The 18,031-nt window shown below is 42.2% G+C and overlaps 1 protein-coding gene across 1 annotated transcript; it reads right to left on the bottom strand.

Annotated features, from left to right (window-relative positions):
• Nucleotides 1-8,657: 8,657 nt before the first annotated feature.
• styxl2 (serine/threonine/tyrosine interacting like 2) lies at nucleotides 8,658-17,734 on the bottom strand. The gene is made up of 5 exons (XM_071910665.2): nucleotides 17,616-17,734; nucleotides 16,357-16,475; nucleotides 14,401-14,632; nucleotides 13,268-13,485; nucleotides 8,658-11,503 (listed from the first exon to the last, which is right to left on the bottom strand). The coding sequence occupies exons 1-5, from the start codon at nucleotides 17,732-17,734 to the stop codon at nucleotides 8,658-8,660; spliced, it is 3,534 nt and encodes a 1,177-aa protein (XP_071766766.2).
• Nucleotides 17,735-18,031: the final 297 nt, after the last annotated feature.

Here is an 18,031-nt window from a genome sequence, read left to right as displayed (position 1 = left end):
TCTACCCTTGTAGCATACTGTTTTACTGTGTTGATTTGTACTTTATGTAAAATCTGAGTTTGTTTAAAATCCAAAGCTACTCTAAGACTCACTGTACACCAGCATGTGTCATTTGAGAATCACTTTATAAGTTGTCTGTTTAATTTACGCAGCTATATCATTAATGTATTAAGACATGATTCATTTTGTATTAAGACATGATTCATAATCTGTAATATAATTTTATCAATACACAGGATATAATGTTAATATCCCTTGTGCCATAATCCAAGGTGAACATTCCTATAGAGGCCCAATTCAGAGTTTAACAGAATGATATACTACCATACCAATGAGTACCATAATAAACATCAGGCTACACCGTCATAAATCTACAATCTCACAACAGTAATCTACAGATAAATGTGTAAATGTGATGAGTTTACGATAAGAAGTTATAAAACAGTCAAGGGAGAAGAATTTGTTTTAATAAGAAATTTGGGAGAGTCATTTTGGATTAACATTTAGGCGTTTAGCTGAAGAGTGACTTTCAATGAGTGCAACAGTAGAATAAGTTTAAATTCCTAGATCACCAACATTACAAGCAACCAGTTATAAAGAGTGCAGAGGTCAGAGCCACAGTCACCTCTCAATAGATGTAACACTGAGACATAAGAAAGCCTGCAAATCACAGATAACATGACCAAAAGTCTGCTGACAAACTGTCTCCTGTGAATTATACAAATGCACAAAACACAATTCTGTATGAGGCGTTGTAAGCTCTTATACCATTTAATTCAACCATAAATTTACGACAAAGACCGTCAGGTTCTGGTGCGTACCTTGAAAACGATATGAACCAACTATGAATCAAAAAATTATATTTTCCAGCTATATAAGCTATACATAGCATTAGTGGATATTGTAAGTGTAAGGATTTTCAGTCATCATTAAAATTCAGGATAGCATAGTGAACAATTCTCCACTAGCCCATACTGAAAAATAGCAGCTACTGCTAATAGGGCTACAACTGACGATTATTTTCATTATTGATGAATCTATTGATCATTTTTTCATTTAGAGACGATTAATCATTTAATCTATAAAATGTCAAAAATAATGACAAATTCCCATCACAAGTTACCAGAGCCCAAAGTGATTCTTAAAATTGCATACTTGCTCTGACCAGCAGCCAAAAAAAAACAAACCCCAAAGCATTAATTCTATAATGATATGAAACAACGGAAAGCAGCAAGCATTTTTGAAGCTACTGTACAATGAGAAAGTAGGTAAGGGTTCAGTGATTTGCTCCAGGACACACAGCTGTTGTTGGACACTTCAGCCTTTAGATTGAACCAGTGACCCTTTGGTTATAGGACCACCGGGCCAATCTGCCACCCAGCATCACACAAAGCTGTTTTGTGAATCGAACCGAACCCACCGACAGTCTTTCACCCTCACAAGTTCATCATGAACTCAAACTCGTCAATCCTCTGTCTGGTGTTGCCTTTCCGGATCCGTCTGTATGACACAGTGTTGTACTTTGACGTTTGACCGCTGCTGTTTTCCTTGTCATCCGCTGCTTCCGCCTCACCGTTCATCTCATGGGAGTTTTGGCCTCCTTCCTCTTTCTGTCCCTCCATCGTCTCTTCCTCCTCCTCCTCCTCCTTCACTTCCACTTCCACCTGGTTTCCTTGAGGTTTTCTTATCGATTCCCCGCCGGATGAGTTCTGCGTCGGACCCATCTCTTTGTTTCCTTGCCCGGCCCCCATCACAGATTGAGCAGTGGCGTCCATCAATGTCACTTTCTCATCCAGCAATGTGGAGCCTGATGCCAGTAACTCTGAATATAAAAGTGGAAATAGAATTTTGTTTTAGTAAAATATTTAACTTGTTTGTCAAAGGCCCCTATGTTAATTCATGATATGAAGTGATTTAATTGTCTGCGTGAGAGGCTTTGTCATTATCAGACACTTGCTTTTGGCAACTGATGAGTGGCAACTTTGTGGAATTTTAATTAGATTTTAATGAGTGAATTAATTAACTCTCCAGCCTGATTCCCTAGTTTGTGTAATTGTGTCATTCCAGTTCATCATAATTGCTGTTATGTAAGATTGTACCAAGTTTAGAGGGTACAGAGTCTCTACTCTGTACCCTCTAAACCAAACTGAACTACATCCAGCCAAGTATTTTAGGACCGATAACAAATTAACTGAAGGTGTTAGAGTTACAACTATGGCAAACTGGAAATAGAAAAATTTAAATCACTTTTGTTGCCTAATGTGCAATCTGCCTCACTGATTTGGACTTACAGATCACCTAATTTGACTTGATTTTACAGCACAGTTATATTATTAGTAGTAGTACTAGTAGTATTAGTACTAATAGCAGTAGTAGTAATACTAGTTGTTGTAGTAGCAGCAGTAGTAATAGCAGGCCTTCTAGTAGTAGTAGTAGCAACAGTAGTACTAGAGTATTAGTAGAAGTGGTGGTTGTACTAATGGTAGTAGTAATGGTAGTAGCAGTGGTGGTGGTAGTAGTAGTAGTGGTAGTAGTAATGGTCATAGTAGTAGTAGTAGTAGGGTTGTAGTAGTACTAGTAGTTGTAATGGTAGTAGTAGTGTTGGTGGTAGTAGTAGTATTAACAGTATTTCTGGAGGCTTGATTTTGTTTACCTTTCTCTAGGTGAACCTTTAGTTCAGGTGCAGTGTCTCGGGTGTCTTCGTCAGCTGCTGGTTCAGATGCTGTTTGGCCTTTTTCCTCCGGTGACAGAGTTTCTAAAACACCTTGATGTCCTGCAGGAGGAAATGATGTCAAAGACAAAGATCTTGAGTCTTCTTGGTTCCCTGAACTCTGTGTTTCTTCCTCAGCCGATGTCGCTGCAAGCCGCTTCTCCGCTTCAGCTGAAGTGTCCGATCCATGCAATGTCTCCAACGGCGGTGCCCCCTTGGAGTCCTTCAATCCCACGGCCGATTCTTCTTCGTTTGTCTCTCTCAGAAACTTGGGAAGAGTAGTTAGAGTTGGTGTCTGGGGTTCAGCGTTGGGCTCTGTGTTGGGATCTGCCCGGTCCCTGCTTGGCAAAGAGTTCTCGCTCTCATTGTCCCTGCTCGACGATGTGGGACAAACGTTGGCGATGTGGGTTTTGGCAGCAGCTCCGGCGCTGTTCTCTTGATCCATAAGGATTCTGGGAGCTTCAGCGTCATTAAGCGGTGTTTTAGGGAACTTGAGGTCATGTAGGGGTGATGATGATGATGGTGGCGACAGCGATGATGTGCGTAAATCTGATGGAGTGCGCTGGATCTGAGAACTCTCCTGTACCACGTCATTTGGTTCCTCTTTCTCCGTCTTCTTCTTCTTCTTCTCTACTTCCTCCTTGGCTTTCTCTCCTTGTTCCCTCTCTATCTCCTTCTCTTCTTCCTTTGGCTCTACCTCTTCTTCCTCCTTTCTCCCCATGTCTTTGTCTGCTTCCTTCTCTTCCTCTGCCTTGTCTACTTCTTTTTCTTTGATGTTTTCTTCCCATCTTTCCATCTCTACCTCTTTCTTTCCTTCTTTCTCTTCCTCTGTCTTCTCTCCTTGCTCCCTCTTTAGCTCTTTCTCTTCTTTCCCCTCTACCTCCTCTTCTTCCAACCTTTCAACCCCTTTCTCTTCTTCTCTTTCCCCTACCTCTTCTTCCTCATGTCTCTCTATATCTATGTCTTTGTCTCCTTCTTTCTCCTCCTCTACCTCCTTTGCCTTCTCTTTTTGTTTCCTCTCTACCTTTGTCTCTTCTTCTTCTTCTCCTACCTCTTCTTCCTCATGTCTTTCTATTGCTCTCGTTTTCCTTGCTTCTTTTTCTTTCTCATCCTCCCATCCTTGTTCCTTAGCTCCCTCATTTTCTTCTTCCTTTCCCTCTACCTTTTCTTCCTCTATCTCTTTTTCTGCTTCCTCTACCTCCTCTTCTTGTTCCCTCTCTACCTCCTTCTCTTCTTCTCTTTCTCCTACCACTTCTTCCTTGTGTCTTTCCATCTCTATCTCTTTCTCTGCTTCCTCTTCCTTCTTTCCTTGTTCCTTCATAACCTCCTTTTCTTCTTCCTCTACCTCCTTTACCTTTACCTCTTCTTCTTCATTACTCTCTACCTCTTTCTTTGCTTCTTCCTCTGACTTCTCTTTCTGTTCTCTTTCCACCTCGTTCTCTTCTTCTTTTTCCTCAATCTCTTCATCCTCCTTTCTTTCTGTCTCTTTCGCTTTCTTCTCTCCTTGATCCTTTGCAACCTCTTTCGCTTCTTTCTTTTCCTCTACCTCTTCTTCCTCTTGTCTCCCTATGTTCTTCTCTCCTTTCTCTTCCTCTACCAACTTTTCATGCTCCCTCACCTCAGTCTCTTCTTCTTTCTCCTCTACCTCTTCTTCCTCGTGTTTCTCTACCTCTTTTTCTTCCTCCACTTGTTCCCTTGCTGCCTCCTCCTCTTCTTTTTCATCTTCTTCCTGTCTCTCTATCTCTTTCTCTCCTTCCATCTTCTCCATTGCCTCTCCTCCTTGTTCCCCATCTACTTTCTCCTGTCCCTCTTTTTCTTTCTCATCCACCTCTTCTTCCTTCTTTCTCTCGGTCTTTGTCTCTGCTTCTTCAATCTCAGTAGTCTCCTCTTTTTCCACATGTTCTTTCTCCTCCTTCATGGATTTCCCCTTTTCTACTTCTCTCTCTTCTTCTTCCACCTTTTTGTCTTTCTCTGTCTCCACTCTGTCCACCTCTTCCTTTTCTGCTTCTACTTTCTCTCCTTCAATCTTCTCCTCGTCTCCACCTTTCTCCACTGTTTCCTCTTCCTTTTCCTCTATCAGCTTCTCTACCTTTTTATCACTCTCTTCCTCTTCTGCCACCCTCACCTCTTCCTGCTTTGCTATCTCCATTTCCACATTTCCGTCATCTTCTTTTTCCATGTTTTCCTCTTTCTCCACTTCTTCCTGTTTTTCTTTTTCTGCGATACATTCCCCTTCCTTTCCCCCCTCCTCTTCCTTTTCGTTTCCCCCTTTGCCTTCATTTTTATCCTTCCAGTCCTCAATCTGTTTTTCTTCTTCTGCCTTTTCGTCCTTCTCTCTCTCTTTCTCCAACAGTTCCTCTCCATCTTTCTCCATTGTCACTGTTTCTCTCAGAGTTTCCTCATCTTTTACCTTTTTGTCATCTGTGTCTTGAAGACTTTTTGTCAATTCCAGCTCACCTTTTGCGGCCCCTTCAACACCGTCAAGACTTTTGCCAATCCCATCCTCTATTTGGTCCTCAGAGAAGAAGTCTATCGGCTCCATAGTGTCCTCTAAAGAAAGAATATCTCCAAAGAGCCCGACTGCCTGAATTACCCGAGAGACTATTGAATTCTCCTCCAGGTCCAGGCTGTCCAACATATCTCCTGTATTCCACCAGACCGCCATAATTCCTTTGGTGGGAAAATAGTTTTTTTACAGCTTAGTTTGCTGAATATGTCGGATAGAGGAAATGTAATGCAAAACGACGAGTATTACAGTCGGCAAACGCCCCAAGTTTACCAAAATGAAACCTTTCCTCATAGGTTGAAGCCAATTGAAGCTGTTTGCTTTGGATTTGGCTCGGTCACTCCCCGGTTCAATCCACCTGTCAATGTGATGAAACAGTTCACACTCAGAAAGGCAAGAGGTAGGATTTAATTAATGCTGATTGGCAGAAATGCATTACACGTCACCTCACAGTCCATAGTCTGGTGACCGTAGGTCACGTTTCCAGCCTCATGGACTCGTGTTTATAAGACTTTAATCTCTCAGGTCTGATCTCTCTCCTTTACTTGCAGCTTTATTTGAAAGCTTTATTTATTTTGTAGCAGGAATTATAGCTACACCAGCTGTAAATTTGATTTGATTTATTGATGACTTTTAAAACACCTTAAGCACGTTAAAAATCCCCAAGAAAGTCATAATATGGTCTGATACTTATTTCCAGTGTGGCCCTCGTTATGTAAAGAAGGCACGGCAGGTTACACAAAATACATTTACCGTTAGCAAGAATGTGAGAATCAATTCACAGTCATAATCATACAATCATCATCAAAATACATTATGGTACCTCTATCAAAAAACTGACTTTGTTAGTAATCAATATCTGATTTTACAGCTACTGAGTGCTTGACGACCTAGATGAAAAAGTAACTTTATTTTTATAACAGTATATATACAAAAAGAGCAAAACGTTTGCATCTTTATATATTTAGAAACTCACAGTAAACAGTCACACAAGTTTAGGACACTGTTTTCATCAATTGTCACCAAACACTATAAACCCAGGCTCCTTTAACTTTAGAGGAGACACGTTTTACATCAGAAAAAGTTTGATTAAAATTAACCTTTTTGATTCAATAATCAATAAATCTAGCAAAATAATTTATTAGTCCCTATTATGTAATATACTATTGTAAAGGTCTGAATGTTTTCTCAGGTTGGGCCACAATTTTATAATGAAAAACCCCCCCAAAAAATCTTCATTTCCATATTTTGATTTGCCATTTGGTTCCATTTTGATCACAGATTAGGATTTTAAGTGTTCAGAATAGTATGTAGATTAACATTCCTCCATGGTTTATCCCACTGTGGTTTGGAAAGCTTCACAATAAGCTGCTGTGTGTCAGAGTCTCACGTGTTTTACCATTATGTCACCATGAATAGACAAACACACAGGATCTGATGTGATCTGTACGCCTTCATTCATTCCAAAATGAAACTTATAGCACAACATTAAAAGAAATCATGGCAAATCTTTGCAGGACAATATGGTGGACAGGTAATTTAACTCCTTGGTTGACAAAATGACCAAACTTTTAGAGAATTGGTTATTTTTATTTTAGAGATAGTGAATAATCTTTTGAATAATAAACTTCAGGTAATGTCCAAAAATGTGCTTTGACAATGAAGTCTTCATCAATCAATCACCAAGCATTCCTTGGATGACATTATATTCCTGAAAATATCTCTCAAGAATACTGGGAAAAGGTTATTCTCTAGATATTTATCTCTGGAAAACCACTACATTTCTGTCCACTAGATGGCACTATAGCATGTGAAATACAGAGTGAAATGCATTAAAGTTTTTTTTTTTAACTTTGGTTACTTTGGTTTGATTTGATTTGGGTGTCCCAGCCCACATGGGCTTACAAAACACATTGACACATGAAATGGCAATTCGTGTATAACGAACCTGTTTCCAAACACACACAGGTATCATACAAACAAACTATGTTTTCTCAGGTTTTATTAACATATTTCAAGTCTTTCATAATCATCTAACCAAAAGAAATGAGCAGAATTAGAAGTCATTTTGCCACAAAGTACACTTCCCAGCTCATCATATCAGGGACAATAGAACATAAAATGAATTTAATTCTTAATTTCTCCCAAATCACCCAAAACAAAAGATTCTGTACCACTGAGCCTTTGTGTTTCTATTGCTAATGGAAATGCAGCCTACTTATACAATAAAAAATAACCTAAAGGGTTGAAGTGGTGACTGAATTAAAAAAAGAAAATGCTTGACAGTATCTAAAATTGCTACTTGACAGTATCTAAAATTCTGTATTTTTATGTAAATCTGCATTTAATTCTTGCATGATGGCTGTGGAGTAGAAACAATTACTAAAATTCTGTTTTATTGTGCATGAATGTGTGGTTATGGAGAAGCAAATCCTTTTAGATGACAACATGCACACAAACACACACACTAACGTTAATTTTCTCACTTTGTCAGAAAATTTATTGCAATAATAAAATAATGTAACAATACAAATGGGACTGAAAATTTGTTTCAGGAATTGCACAGCATCTTTCATGAAAATACATTGTAATTGTGTCACTGAATGTGAAATTCACAATGATGTTTATCATTGTGAATTTCACATTCAGTGATGGTGCAATCAAAGCTTTAGTTTAGGGATTAACCATTTCTGTATAGTCATATATTAATGTAGGCTATGAACAATAATATCACATTCATCATTATACAATGTTAGACTATGCTGAGTATTTCTGTCCTGTATTTTTCTCATTGATATACATACATCTTTGATATGGATAAATAATTCAGATTAAACCGATATAATACTGTGTGTTGTGCCAACCAGCTTTACACTATATTGAATTACAAATGAAAAGTTTTGTTCCAAATTCAGTTATCCACCATTTGACAAAATTGACACCTACTTTTACAAAATGATTGAAAACAAAAATTTAAACATATTACAGTATTTCTTAAAGGACATAACGCAAGTCCTTAATCTACAAAGTAACACTTTTACAGAGTGTTTCCTTTGTATTTTAGATATTTTGAATGATGAACTTTGAAAATGGATAAATAACTTTTTGGAAACAAAAAATTAATGTCCACTCTTTAAAGTTAAAAAGAGCCAGTGGAAGAAAAAAAAAAAAAAAGAAGAAGAAGAAGAAGAAGAAGAAAGAAGAAGAAGAAGATGAAGAAGATGAAGAAGAAGAAGAAGAAGATGAAGAAGAAGAAGAAGAAGAAGAAGAAGAAGAAGAAGAAGAAGAAGAAGAAGAAATTCTCTGTGCAGATGTCTGTGAACTAGCAGCAGCATGATTAGTGATTCCCTCTCATTTTATTCTCTCAAGATTAAAGGGAATTCGCAGTTAGCTCTCATTTTCCTGTATCATTACTATGTGAGATTCCATTGTTTTTTTTTATTAAGATTCATTCCTACTGTGTGACTTTGATTCCTGCTGCGCCCTCCAAGCGGCGAGCACCTCGTCATCTTCGGCCTCTGCGGCGGCCCGAGCTCGGATCCTCTGCCTGGTTTGGGCAATGAAGGTAGCAATGTCATCCTCGTCCTCCTCCTGGGCCTCCTCTCTCCTACTCCTCCTCCCCTCCGTCTCACCGCTTTCATACCGCGACTGATGAGCGAACTTTCTCTTAGCGGAGAAGTCGTGGTAGCTCTCCGCCCCCTCGTCGACCTCTTCGTACGACCTCCCCGCCCGGCTGTAGCTGTGGGATTGCGTGAATCCGTTATCTAAAGGTGATCTTGTGCCCCGGTAAATATGCTCTGGGCTGGTGTCTCGACTAGATGGATCTGAATCTGCACGAAACCTTGACCTGTATCTGGATGTAGAGCCGTACCCCTCTTCCTCTTCTTCACCGACAGCACAGGAGGCCCTCCGGCTTGAGAAGTCAAATTCGGAGGCGGAGGCGTCAAGATCGTCGTAGGGATCCTCTGACGGGCCGGCTTCTGGTCCGTCTGTGTTCAAAGAGGAGGCCGGTTTCCTTGGTGGAGGCCTGACACTCTTCAGCCAGTCGTCAATGCTGGTGTTCTTGTCTTTCTCCAGCGCTGGGTTGAGATTCAGGCACCCAGACTGGCCATAGGTCCTTGTCGGTTTCTCCGCTTTTTTCTTTCTTTCTTCGAGAAAATCCTCCTCTCTCTTCTTTTTCTCCTCCTCCTCCTCGTCTTCATCCTCTTTTGGTTTCTTCTTCTTGTAGAGAGTGCTGCGCTTGTTGTCCTCCAGGATCTTCTTCTTTTCGTAGGTAGCCATCTTGTCCCTCATCTCAGACTTGATCTCTTTGTCCATCGAGTCCAGTTTGCTCAGGTTGACCTGGTCCCGGAAGAGGCTGTAGAGGGGAACGCTGGTGGTGGTGATCTTGTTTTTCTTGGAGGCCAGGCTGGAGCCGAGTGCAGAGCCTCTTCCAGTGAGGCCTGAGATACTGGACGACCCGCCGCCTGAGAGAACTGACTCAGTTCTGCCACGACCGCGGGACAGCGCAGAGGAGTACGAAGCTCCACTCAACATGGACGCTTTGTCATCGTCCACGCCCCGCCCTGAAACCACGCTCGAGGCACCTCCAAAGCTAAGCACTGATCCAGCGCGTGAAGGAGGAGGCAGGCTCATTTCACTCTGCTTCTGCATGATCGTTTCTGAGACAACATTAGCGATCCAGTTCTGGATGCTGGCCAAGTTGACCATGGGTTCACCTCCGGGGCCCTGAACAGTAGGCACTGGGACAATGGGAGGAACAGGCATCATAGGATGAGGCGGGACCATAGATTGCGCTGATCTGGTACTGCGAGCCTGTGATACAGAAGATATGACGGATGATCTGCCGCTGAGCATGGACATGTTGTCATCGTTGACCACGCTCGGCGGGCCCGTGACCCCAGCTCCAGCCCAGAAGGCAGAGAGTGGGATGGTGCCTCCGCTGACGCAGCTCTCCGTCTCCCAGCCGCACATCGACTGACTCTCCTCTAAGGTTTTCCTTGAGCGTTCCAGAAGCTCCTCACGCCTCTGCCTCCTCTTGGCCGTGGCGGAGTCCTCGCCCCGGCTCAGCTCCACAATCTCATCCTTGTTCTCTTCCCCCAGACGTTTCTGCTGCTTCAGCTTCCAGGTCTGGTAGGCTGTCAGGTTGACATCTTGCAAGGACGGTGTCCGAGCTACTCCCTCGTCGTCAGCTTGGTCTACACCACTTCCTCCTACAGAGCTTTTGTCTCCATCCTCCCCTTCTTTCTTGTTCCAACCAAACTGGATCCTCTTGATGCGCCAGCGCTCCAAAGGCGTTAGCTTCTCTTTGTTCCTCTGGCAGAAGTTGTACATGGAGCTAGTGTCAGAGAGAATGCTCTCTACATCGTCATCAATCTTCTTTACTCCTCCACCACCTCCTTCCGTAGCGGTGCTCTCGCTTGTTTCATCATCATCTCTCTTGCGGTAGCGAGCAGCGGCCTGTTCCTCGATCTCCCTCAGGCGCTGTTTCCAAAGATCAGAGTAACTTGTGCAGCTGGAGGTGGACATTGCGTCTGATGGCGGCCGTCTGTTCCGACGCTTCACCCGTTCTTTCACAGCTCGTACGTCCTCGCTGGTGACGCTCTCCAGGTCGGCGTCTCCGTCCTCTCCCTGCTTCCTTGGCCGGCCCCCAGGGAGCGATTCCCCGTCCTCACCGTCGCTGTTCAGCTGCGCCTCCCACCATTCATCGCTCTGGTATTTCTCATTCCTCCTCTGCCAATCACGGATCATGCTGTCTACACCGTCGTCATCTTCCCCCTCTTCCCCGTCATCTCTCTTGGGCAGAACGAGCTCTTCCTGGGCGTCAGTTGGTCGTTGCTTGTCCAGTCCATTCTGCGCTCCAATCAATCCACTTCTGAGTGCTGCAGCAGCTGCAGAGGAGGCTACGCTGCTCATCACACTAGCTCCATCCTCCTCCTCCTCCATCATGATGGACTGCGCTTTCACCCCTATCATGCTCTGTTCTTCCTCTTCATCAGTATCATCATCATCATCATCGCCGCCCTCGCCAAAGATGCGTGCGCGAGCACGTGCGTCGATAACGGAGCACTGGCTGAGCGTGTCGTCGTCATCGTCGCGCTCTTCCATCAGAGTCTCGTTGAGCTCTCGCAGCTGCTTCAGGAAGCCTTCGTTGGGGTTTATGGCGCGTTTTTTCCTCATGGCAGTCAGGGCCTCCATGATGGTCATGTGCTGGAAGATCATGAGGTAGCACGCCACCAGGATGGCAGAGCGACTCACACCCATCATGGAATCCACAAGTACCTTGCCTGCAAGCAAACCAAATTAGACAAAACTGTCATGATTCTTGATGTCAAAGAAAGTATGTACTGTAATTGCATGTGTATGAGAATTAAATAGGTAAGAAAAATGGTTATAATATCAAGTATGCGGATTATATCAAAATACTTTACATTACCATTTCAACTTTTTGCCCATGCAATTAGTATTAGATTTACTGCTTAAATGTAATGTGTATGACTGAATTTACAATACCAAAACTTTTTTTTTAAATATCTGATGCAGATTTGACCTTTTCATTGCTGTATATATGTAGGAACGCATGGAAACTGATATTCTCTGTTAAACTGACAGGTTGAGTCAATCAGCTTGATAACTACAGTATACCATGCAGCTTGTGTCAATATTCTTGTAAACCTTCTCACCAGCTGGGGGCAGCCTCCACCCTTTTAAGCATGAGCTGTTTACCCCCCCCAACACAATTTGTTAACCCCTTTTTTTAACCATGAAACTTGACTAGGAACATTTCTTAACAACCAATTTGGCCTTGTAAATCTAGTCTAGTGAAAGGCTTCTGTTTAAAATAGCCAATTGTTTAGTGATACTGTATATTTGTAGTAGTAGTCGTAGTAGTAGCAGTAGTAGGCTAGTAGCAGTAGCAGTAATGGTAGTACTAGCAGCTGCAGCAGCAGCAGTAGTAGTAGTACTGCTACTACTGTAGTAGTAGTAATAGTAGTAGTAGTAGTAGCAGTAGTAGTAGTAGTAAAAGTAGTAGCAGCAGTAGCAGTAGCAGTAGTAAAAGTAGTAGCAGTAGTAGTAGTAGTAGCAATAGTACTAGTAGCGGTAATAGTAGTAGGAGTAGTAGCTAATTGTAGCAGTACTAGTGTTATTATTGTTAGTGTTATTTTAAAGCTTTAGTATTTGTGTTATGATTATTACACAAGACAGTGAGAGCCAAGGGTTTTGTTGGTGATGTCATCAGGCAGCTCTTTCTGAAGCAGCTCCAGTTATAATGAATAAGAGGCTTTGTGACACTGTCAACACTGTGACAGGAGCCATTATCCTTTTCCAGGAATCCATGGGTACATCTTCCGTTTCATAACTTTTAACATTTCTGAGAAACAAAGACCATTAGGTTGTGTAAGCTGAAACATTTTGATTCCATAACATCAGCTGCTAATTCATCATCAGTTGTGTCTTTGTATCTTAAAATTGTTTTGCTGTTCAGTTTGATGGTCCTGTTTTTGAAGGGTTTCATTGGGGGTGGGGGATGGGGATTTGTCAGTGTACGCTATCTTTATGTGGACACCAGGGAGAGCAGCTGTCACCTTGGTGCCGGCTAATGACTAAAACTGTCAAAGCAAAAAACAAACAAACAGTGGTTTCTTGTCACTGGCTTCCATCAAAGTGTCTCTTGTTGTCAGAGAGTCTTGGCTCTTATGATTTTTGATTTTACGATTGCTCATGTTCTCCAGTAAACTTCAAACAGAAAGTAAGCAGAAAATGATACTTCTTGCATGGGTATTTCTGGATTTGCCTGAATTCCTCTTTTCATTCAATTATCATTCTTTCAAAAAAAGATGGAAAATATATCATAAACAGGCAAAAAGAAAGAAACAAAGAAAGACATACAGGAAAGCAGGAAGGCGAATAACAGTTCAGTGTAGTTGCACAAATGATTTCCCCAGGAAAAGAAGAGAGAAAGAAAGACACTATGCAAGTGAGACAAAGACACTCGAGAGGCATAGAAAAACGAAAGAGAAAGAAGAAAAATCCCCATCACAATCCCTCACCTTTGTGCGTTAGCAGGGCCTCGTCCAGGAATTCTGCGGTCGTCCGGAAGTGCGGGGAGATGTCGGCGTCGGGGAAGTCGTCCACCTCGATGCCCATGTACTGGATGTTCATGCTGGCGTAGAAGGCCTCGCCCGTGTAAACGCCTGTGCCGTGGGCGGCGTTCAGGATGTGGGTGATGCCCATCCGCTTCAGACGAGCCTTGTTGACCGCAACAGATCTGAAAGAGACAAACGCGTAAAGTCATGCGTTACTGTAATCACATTACTTTTTCCTGCAACGGAGTAAAGTAAGGCATTACTGTTCCAATGTCAGTAATCACATTACAGTTACTGATCTAACAGATCGGTCGTTACCTGCATTACATTCTTTAGCCTCTTTAACCTCTTTATTGGTGTAATATCTATGAACGATTCCCCTCGTACTCTCCTGCCTTCAAGTTAGAGCTGAACAATTAATTGAAAAATAAATTGAAATCGCAATATGAACTTCTGCAATTTCCAAATCGCACAGGCTGCCAATTAATTACTTAAGAGCGAGGAGCATCCAGTGGATTTCTAAACCAGGTGTTTTAGAGCTGCAGGTAATCTTTGGTCCATGAATCAAGTACAATGTTGGTGAAAACCTTTCATCATACTCAAACTCAGTAAATCCAGCACACTGACATCTATTTATTTTTTTTATCACCTTTCTTTAGACAATTTTAAAGTCCTAAAAAATGTATGACAAGAAATCAAAATCTCAATGTCAATATCTTTCAGCCCTACTTCAAGTCATGTTGGAAATATCAGAATTACAGTAGAGCGCACATGAACAAGCCAACAAAGTGGTAAAAACATAATAGAAAAACATAATATCAACAGAAACATTTCAGGCAATTTCAGAGTGTCAATCAGAACTAAACAGCCAATGATGTACAAGTAAATTAGTACCTTATTCTGCACTATTGTATTCTACAAGTAAACCCCATTAACTATGGGTTTTCCCTCAATAGCCTCCTTAACCCATAGTTGATAGTTAATATGTGTTCCTTAATCTAAAGTGTTACCAAAAAATGTTGGGGTTGGCCAATCAGGTTCCTCTTCACTCAGTCTAAACTGTAACACCCTGCTCACCCTGCCTCATGTGGACTCACTTCTCGCCGATGAAGATGTTGGGCCACACCTCGTCCACGGGGTTGATGGGCGCCTCCAGGCGGTCCTGCACCATGGCCCTCTGGATGTCCAGCACACAGGGCGTGTTGTAGGGGCTGCGGTCGTCGATCATGTCCCTGACCCGGTTGTACAGGTCCTCCACCATCAGCTGCTCGGCGCTTTCCAGCATGGACTCCGGTACGGACTCGGCCCGCACGCCTCGAGGCGGCAGCTCTGAGGAGGAAAAACGCCATTTAACACGAGTGGTCAGACACGCTCCGACCCTTCTGATCATTCCCCTAAAAGTTCCTCCATGTCTAACGATGATTTAATGGTTGCTATGCCAACTCTTGTGGTAACCAGAGAGGTAGTGCATGTTTTTTCTTTTGCTTTCACCTATTTTTTTTATGTTTATGAATGTAGACTACGTTGGAGGAAACATTTCAGATAGTACGCATACGTTGATTACTGTGATTACGGGGACTCCGGCGCTGCCAAAGCACCCATAATCACAGTAAAGAACGACTTCCTGGGTGTAATTGCTGTAATATATGGTGCTTGACGAACACTTTCATCCAGAGTGCCTGACATTAGCATGAGTGCATACAGTTTTAACCCAGTGAGAATCAAAACCCCTCAATGTGGCAGTTGTAATGTCACGCTGTACTCAGTTCTGAAGGGTACAGGCTGCCTCCTGAGCCACCTGAGATAAATATGGAGAGTTCAGATATGCATGCACACACATCAAAAAAACTAATTAATGCAAAGCTGGATGCCAGGTATTTATCCACCACTGTATTCATCAGGGAACATAATTCTCCCCCCTATATCAAGCATGCATTATACATTAAGCAACCGCTAATGAAATGCCAGATGAAAGACTCTTCCTCGCTGGTGCAGAAGGTCGCCTGTGATATGAGGCGGAACTCATTTTCTCAATCAGCGTGGCTCCTCATCTCGCATGAGAATGTCTCAATCTCACCGTCCGATAACGAGCCGCAGGAAGGAGACGTGGATCCACAGTAATTGCCGAGTGTTTGACCAGATTCGATTTGTTGAATATGGAGTTATAAGTCATTAGTATTCCAAATGCTGCAGTTGGATGAGTAGCATAGAGTGCTGAAGATGAGCCCAGTGCTCATGAAAATAGGGAATGGGCACAGTAATGTTTGGGAGTATGATGACACTGACACTTAACCTTTTCTTTAGGAAGTCTTCAGTCTTTAGTCTTTAAACTGATATTATATATATTGATATATATATATATGTTATTCCAGTGATTAGTCTTAGTTTATGTAGATGAACAAGTCTCTTCAAACAGGGTTCAAGTCTATCAAGCAGCGCTTTCTGCATCTTTTCCATTGACAACGAATAGGAGGCCAGATTTGTGGCTTTGAAAGGAGGCTAACTTTGATATCACAGGGTAATTTCCCCCTGATATTAGCACATTTGTTTTGTTTTTCTTCTTTTACCTTTTTTTTTTTTTTTAAAGGTGCTACATGTAGCATTTTTAAACATCAACATATAAAATGAATTGTGATACCTTGGTATAATCATCGTAAACAAATGAGACCACGGTGGAGACGATTGGCCGACTCTATCTCACACCAGCTGTATTGTTAGTTCTAGTGTTTCTCCACATTAAGACCACATTTCCCATAAGCCCCGTTGCTTATGGGAAGTCTCTATAAAAAGTCTGTAAAGCAAACCTTTCTGTACCTTTTCATTTGACAATGAATAGGAGGCTAAATCTGTGGACACTGTGACAGCACTCAAAACCACACAGTGAAATACAGATCAGCTGGGTGTATGAGCTGGAGTCCATACTGTCAGTTGAAGTGAAATCTATCTAAAAGCAAAGCCACAGAGAGCAAGGAACAATAAAACTCAAACAAAACAGTAGTAGATTTTCCTGTCTTTTGTTGCAGCACAGTTTGCATTTCCTCATCATGTCTCACCCTCGTTGATGATCTGCTTTGCGGCGATGGCTGACGACAGGTGGATGGGCTCCATGAAGATGCTGTCTGCATCAGAGCCGGAGATCATGGAGAACCTGGACTCTGACAGCATGGAGAAACTGGAGAGAGAGAGAGAGAGAGAGAGAGAGAGAGAGAGAGAGAGAGAAGAGAGACAGAAAGGGGAAAGAATCAGTGACAATAAAAGACCACACCATCGTGATTAGTGCAGTTTTGGTAAATGAAACAAATTACAAAAAAATATTCTTAATTCTCACACAAATCTAATACCGCACATAATAACAATCGCGTGTGTATTTGACGGGTTTCATTCCAAAATGATTCTATATCTATTTACATCTGGAAAAATTTTCTTTTTTTTCTTTTTTTTTTTGGGGGGGGGGGGGGGGGGGGGGGGGAAGCACATTTAATTCCATACACAAAAACATAACTATTTTGCAAAGAAAGGTTTTAAAATGGCCTCTAACATTAAAGCTGCACACTGGTGGCCCCAAATGGCAGCAACAGGCAATTTCAACTTCAATATTCAATATTTAAATAATGCAATATATTGGATATATATTGTGTTAAGTTTGAATATGCTCAGAAACAAATTATTACCTTCAGGACAGAGTTTCTATTACTGCAAGGTCTCATTTGACTTGTATTGTCCAATGATTATTTAGGTGAAAAACAGACTATGGACTGGACTGTGAAATTATTAATTTCATATAAACAAAATACCTACAGAAACATAATATCATAATATCATAATATCAACACCTGTCACACTGTTGACTGTGTCAAAAAAGGCGCCTTGGTCACTTAAAACAATGTGACATTTCAAGCAATTTCAGTGTGTCAATCAGAGTTAAACAGCCAATGACATACAAGAAAATTTGGGGTGACACCAAGGGTGACCAATCAGATTTCAAGGGTAGCCAGTGCCTCCCTGGCCCCTCCTTTGGCTCCTCCCCTGATGTCAGTAAACTTCCTGTGGGCGGAGACATGTCCGTACCTGACACCTAAGTTCATTTGGGCAAACAGGCCGAATCTACAGCATCTCAATTAGTGGAGATTTTGGCTGATGTGCAGCTTTAATAGCAACTCATGTGCTTTTCTGTCATTTTGCGAAAGTAGGTGTCAGTTTCCCCAAATATCTGGTAGCTTATCTCATGTTGGAATGAAACTCTTGGTTCCACAAGCTGGTAAACAAACTGAAACACGACATCTTGTGCTCATGAAGCTGTTCGGGCGCCTACTTGCTGGGGGACGGACAGCGGAGGTAATGAGACTGGACGTCTTTGACGCCGTTGTCCTCTTCGCCCCCATCGGGCACCTTCTGATCCCCGTGCTCCCCGCTCTCGTCGGCCGACGCCATGGCAACCGGGACCCGTCCTTCCTGCTCGTGTCGAGACCAGCTCCCTCTGTTCAGCAAACGGAGAGAAACGGAGATGAAAACACAAAGCTGCAGATACAGATACAGCTACAGTGGCCCTTTAATTTACATTTACAATTTATTCTGAAAGGTTTACAGTGAGTGCAACGGGAAATAAGCTTGAATTCCTCGAACAGCATCTTGTTGAAAGCGTCCTGACAATATTCCTGTGACCTGAGTGGGTTTATGTGAGGCGGAGGTGATAGAAAAAGCAATAACAGAGAGGTAGAAGGGATTTTT

This window comes from Centroberyx gerrardi, chromosome 21 (assembly GCF_048128805.1).
Source record: "Centroberyx gerrardi isolate f3 chromosome 21, fCenGer3.hap1.cur.20231027, whole genome shotgun sequence".
Lineage (NCBI taxonomy): Eukaryota > Metazoa > Chordata > Actinopteri > Beryciformes > Berycidae > Centroberyx > Centroberyx gerrardi.
This window is presented reverse-complemented; position numbering and strand designations above follow the sequence as displayed.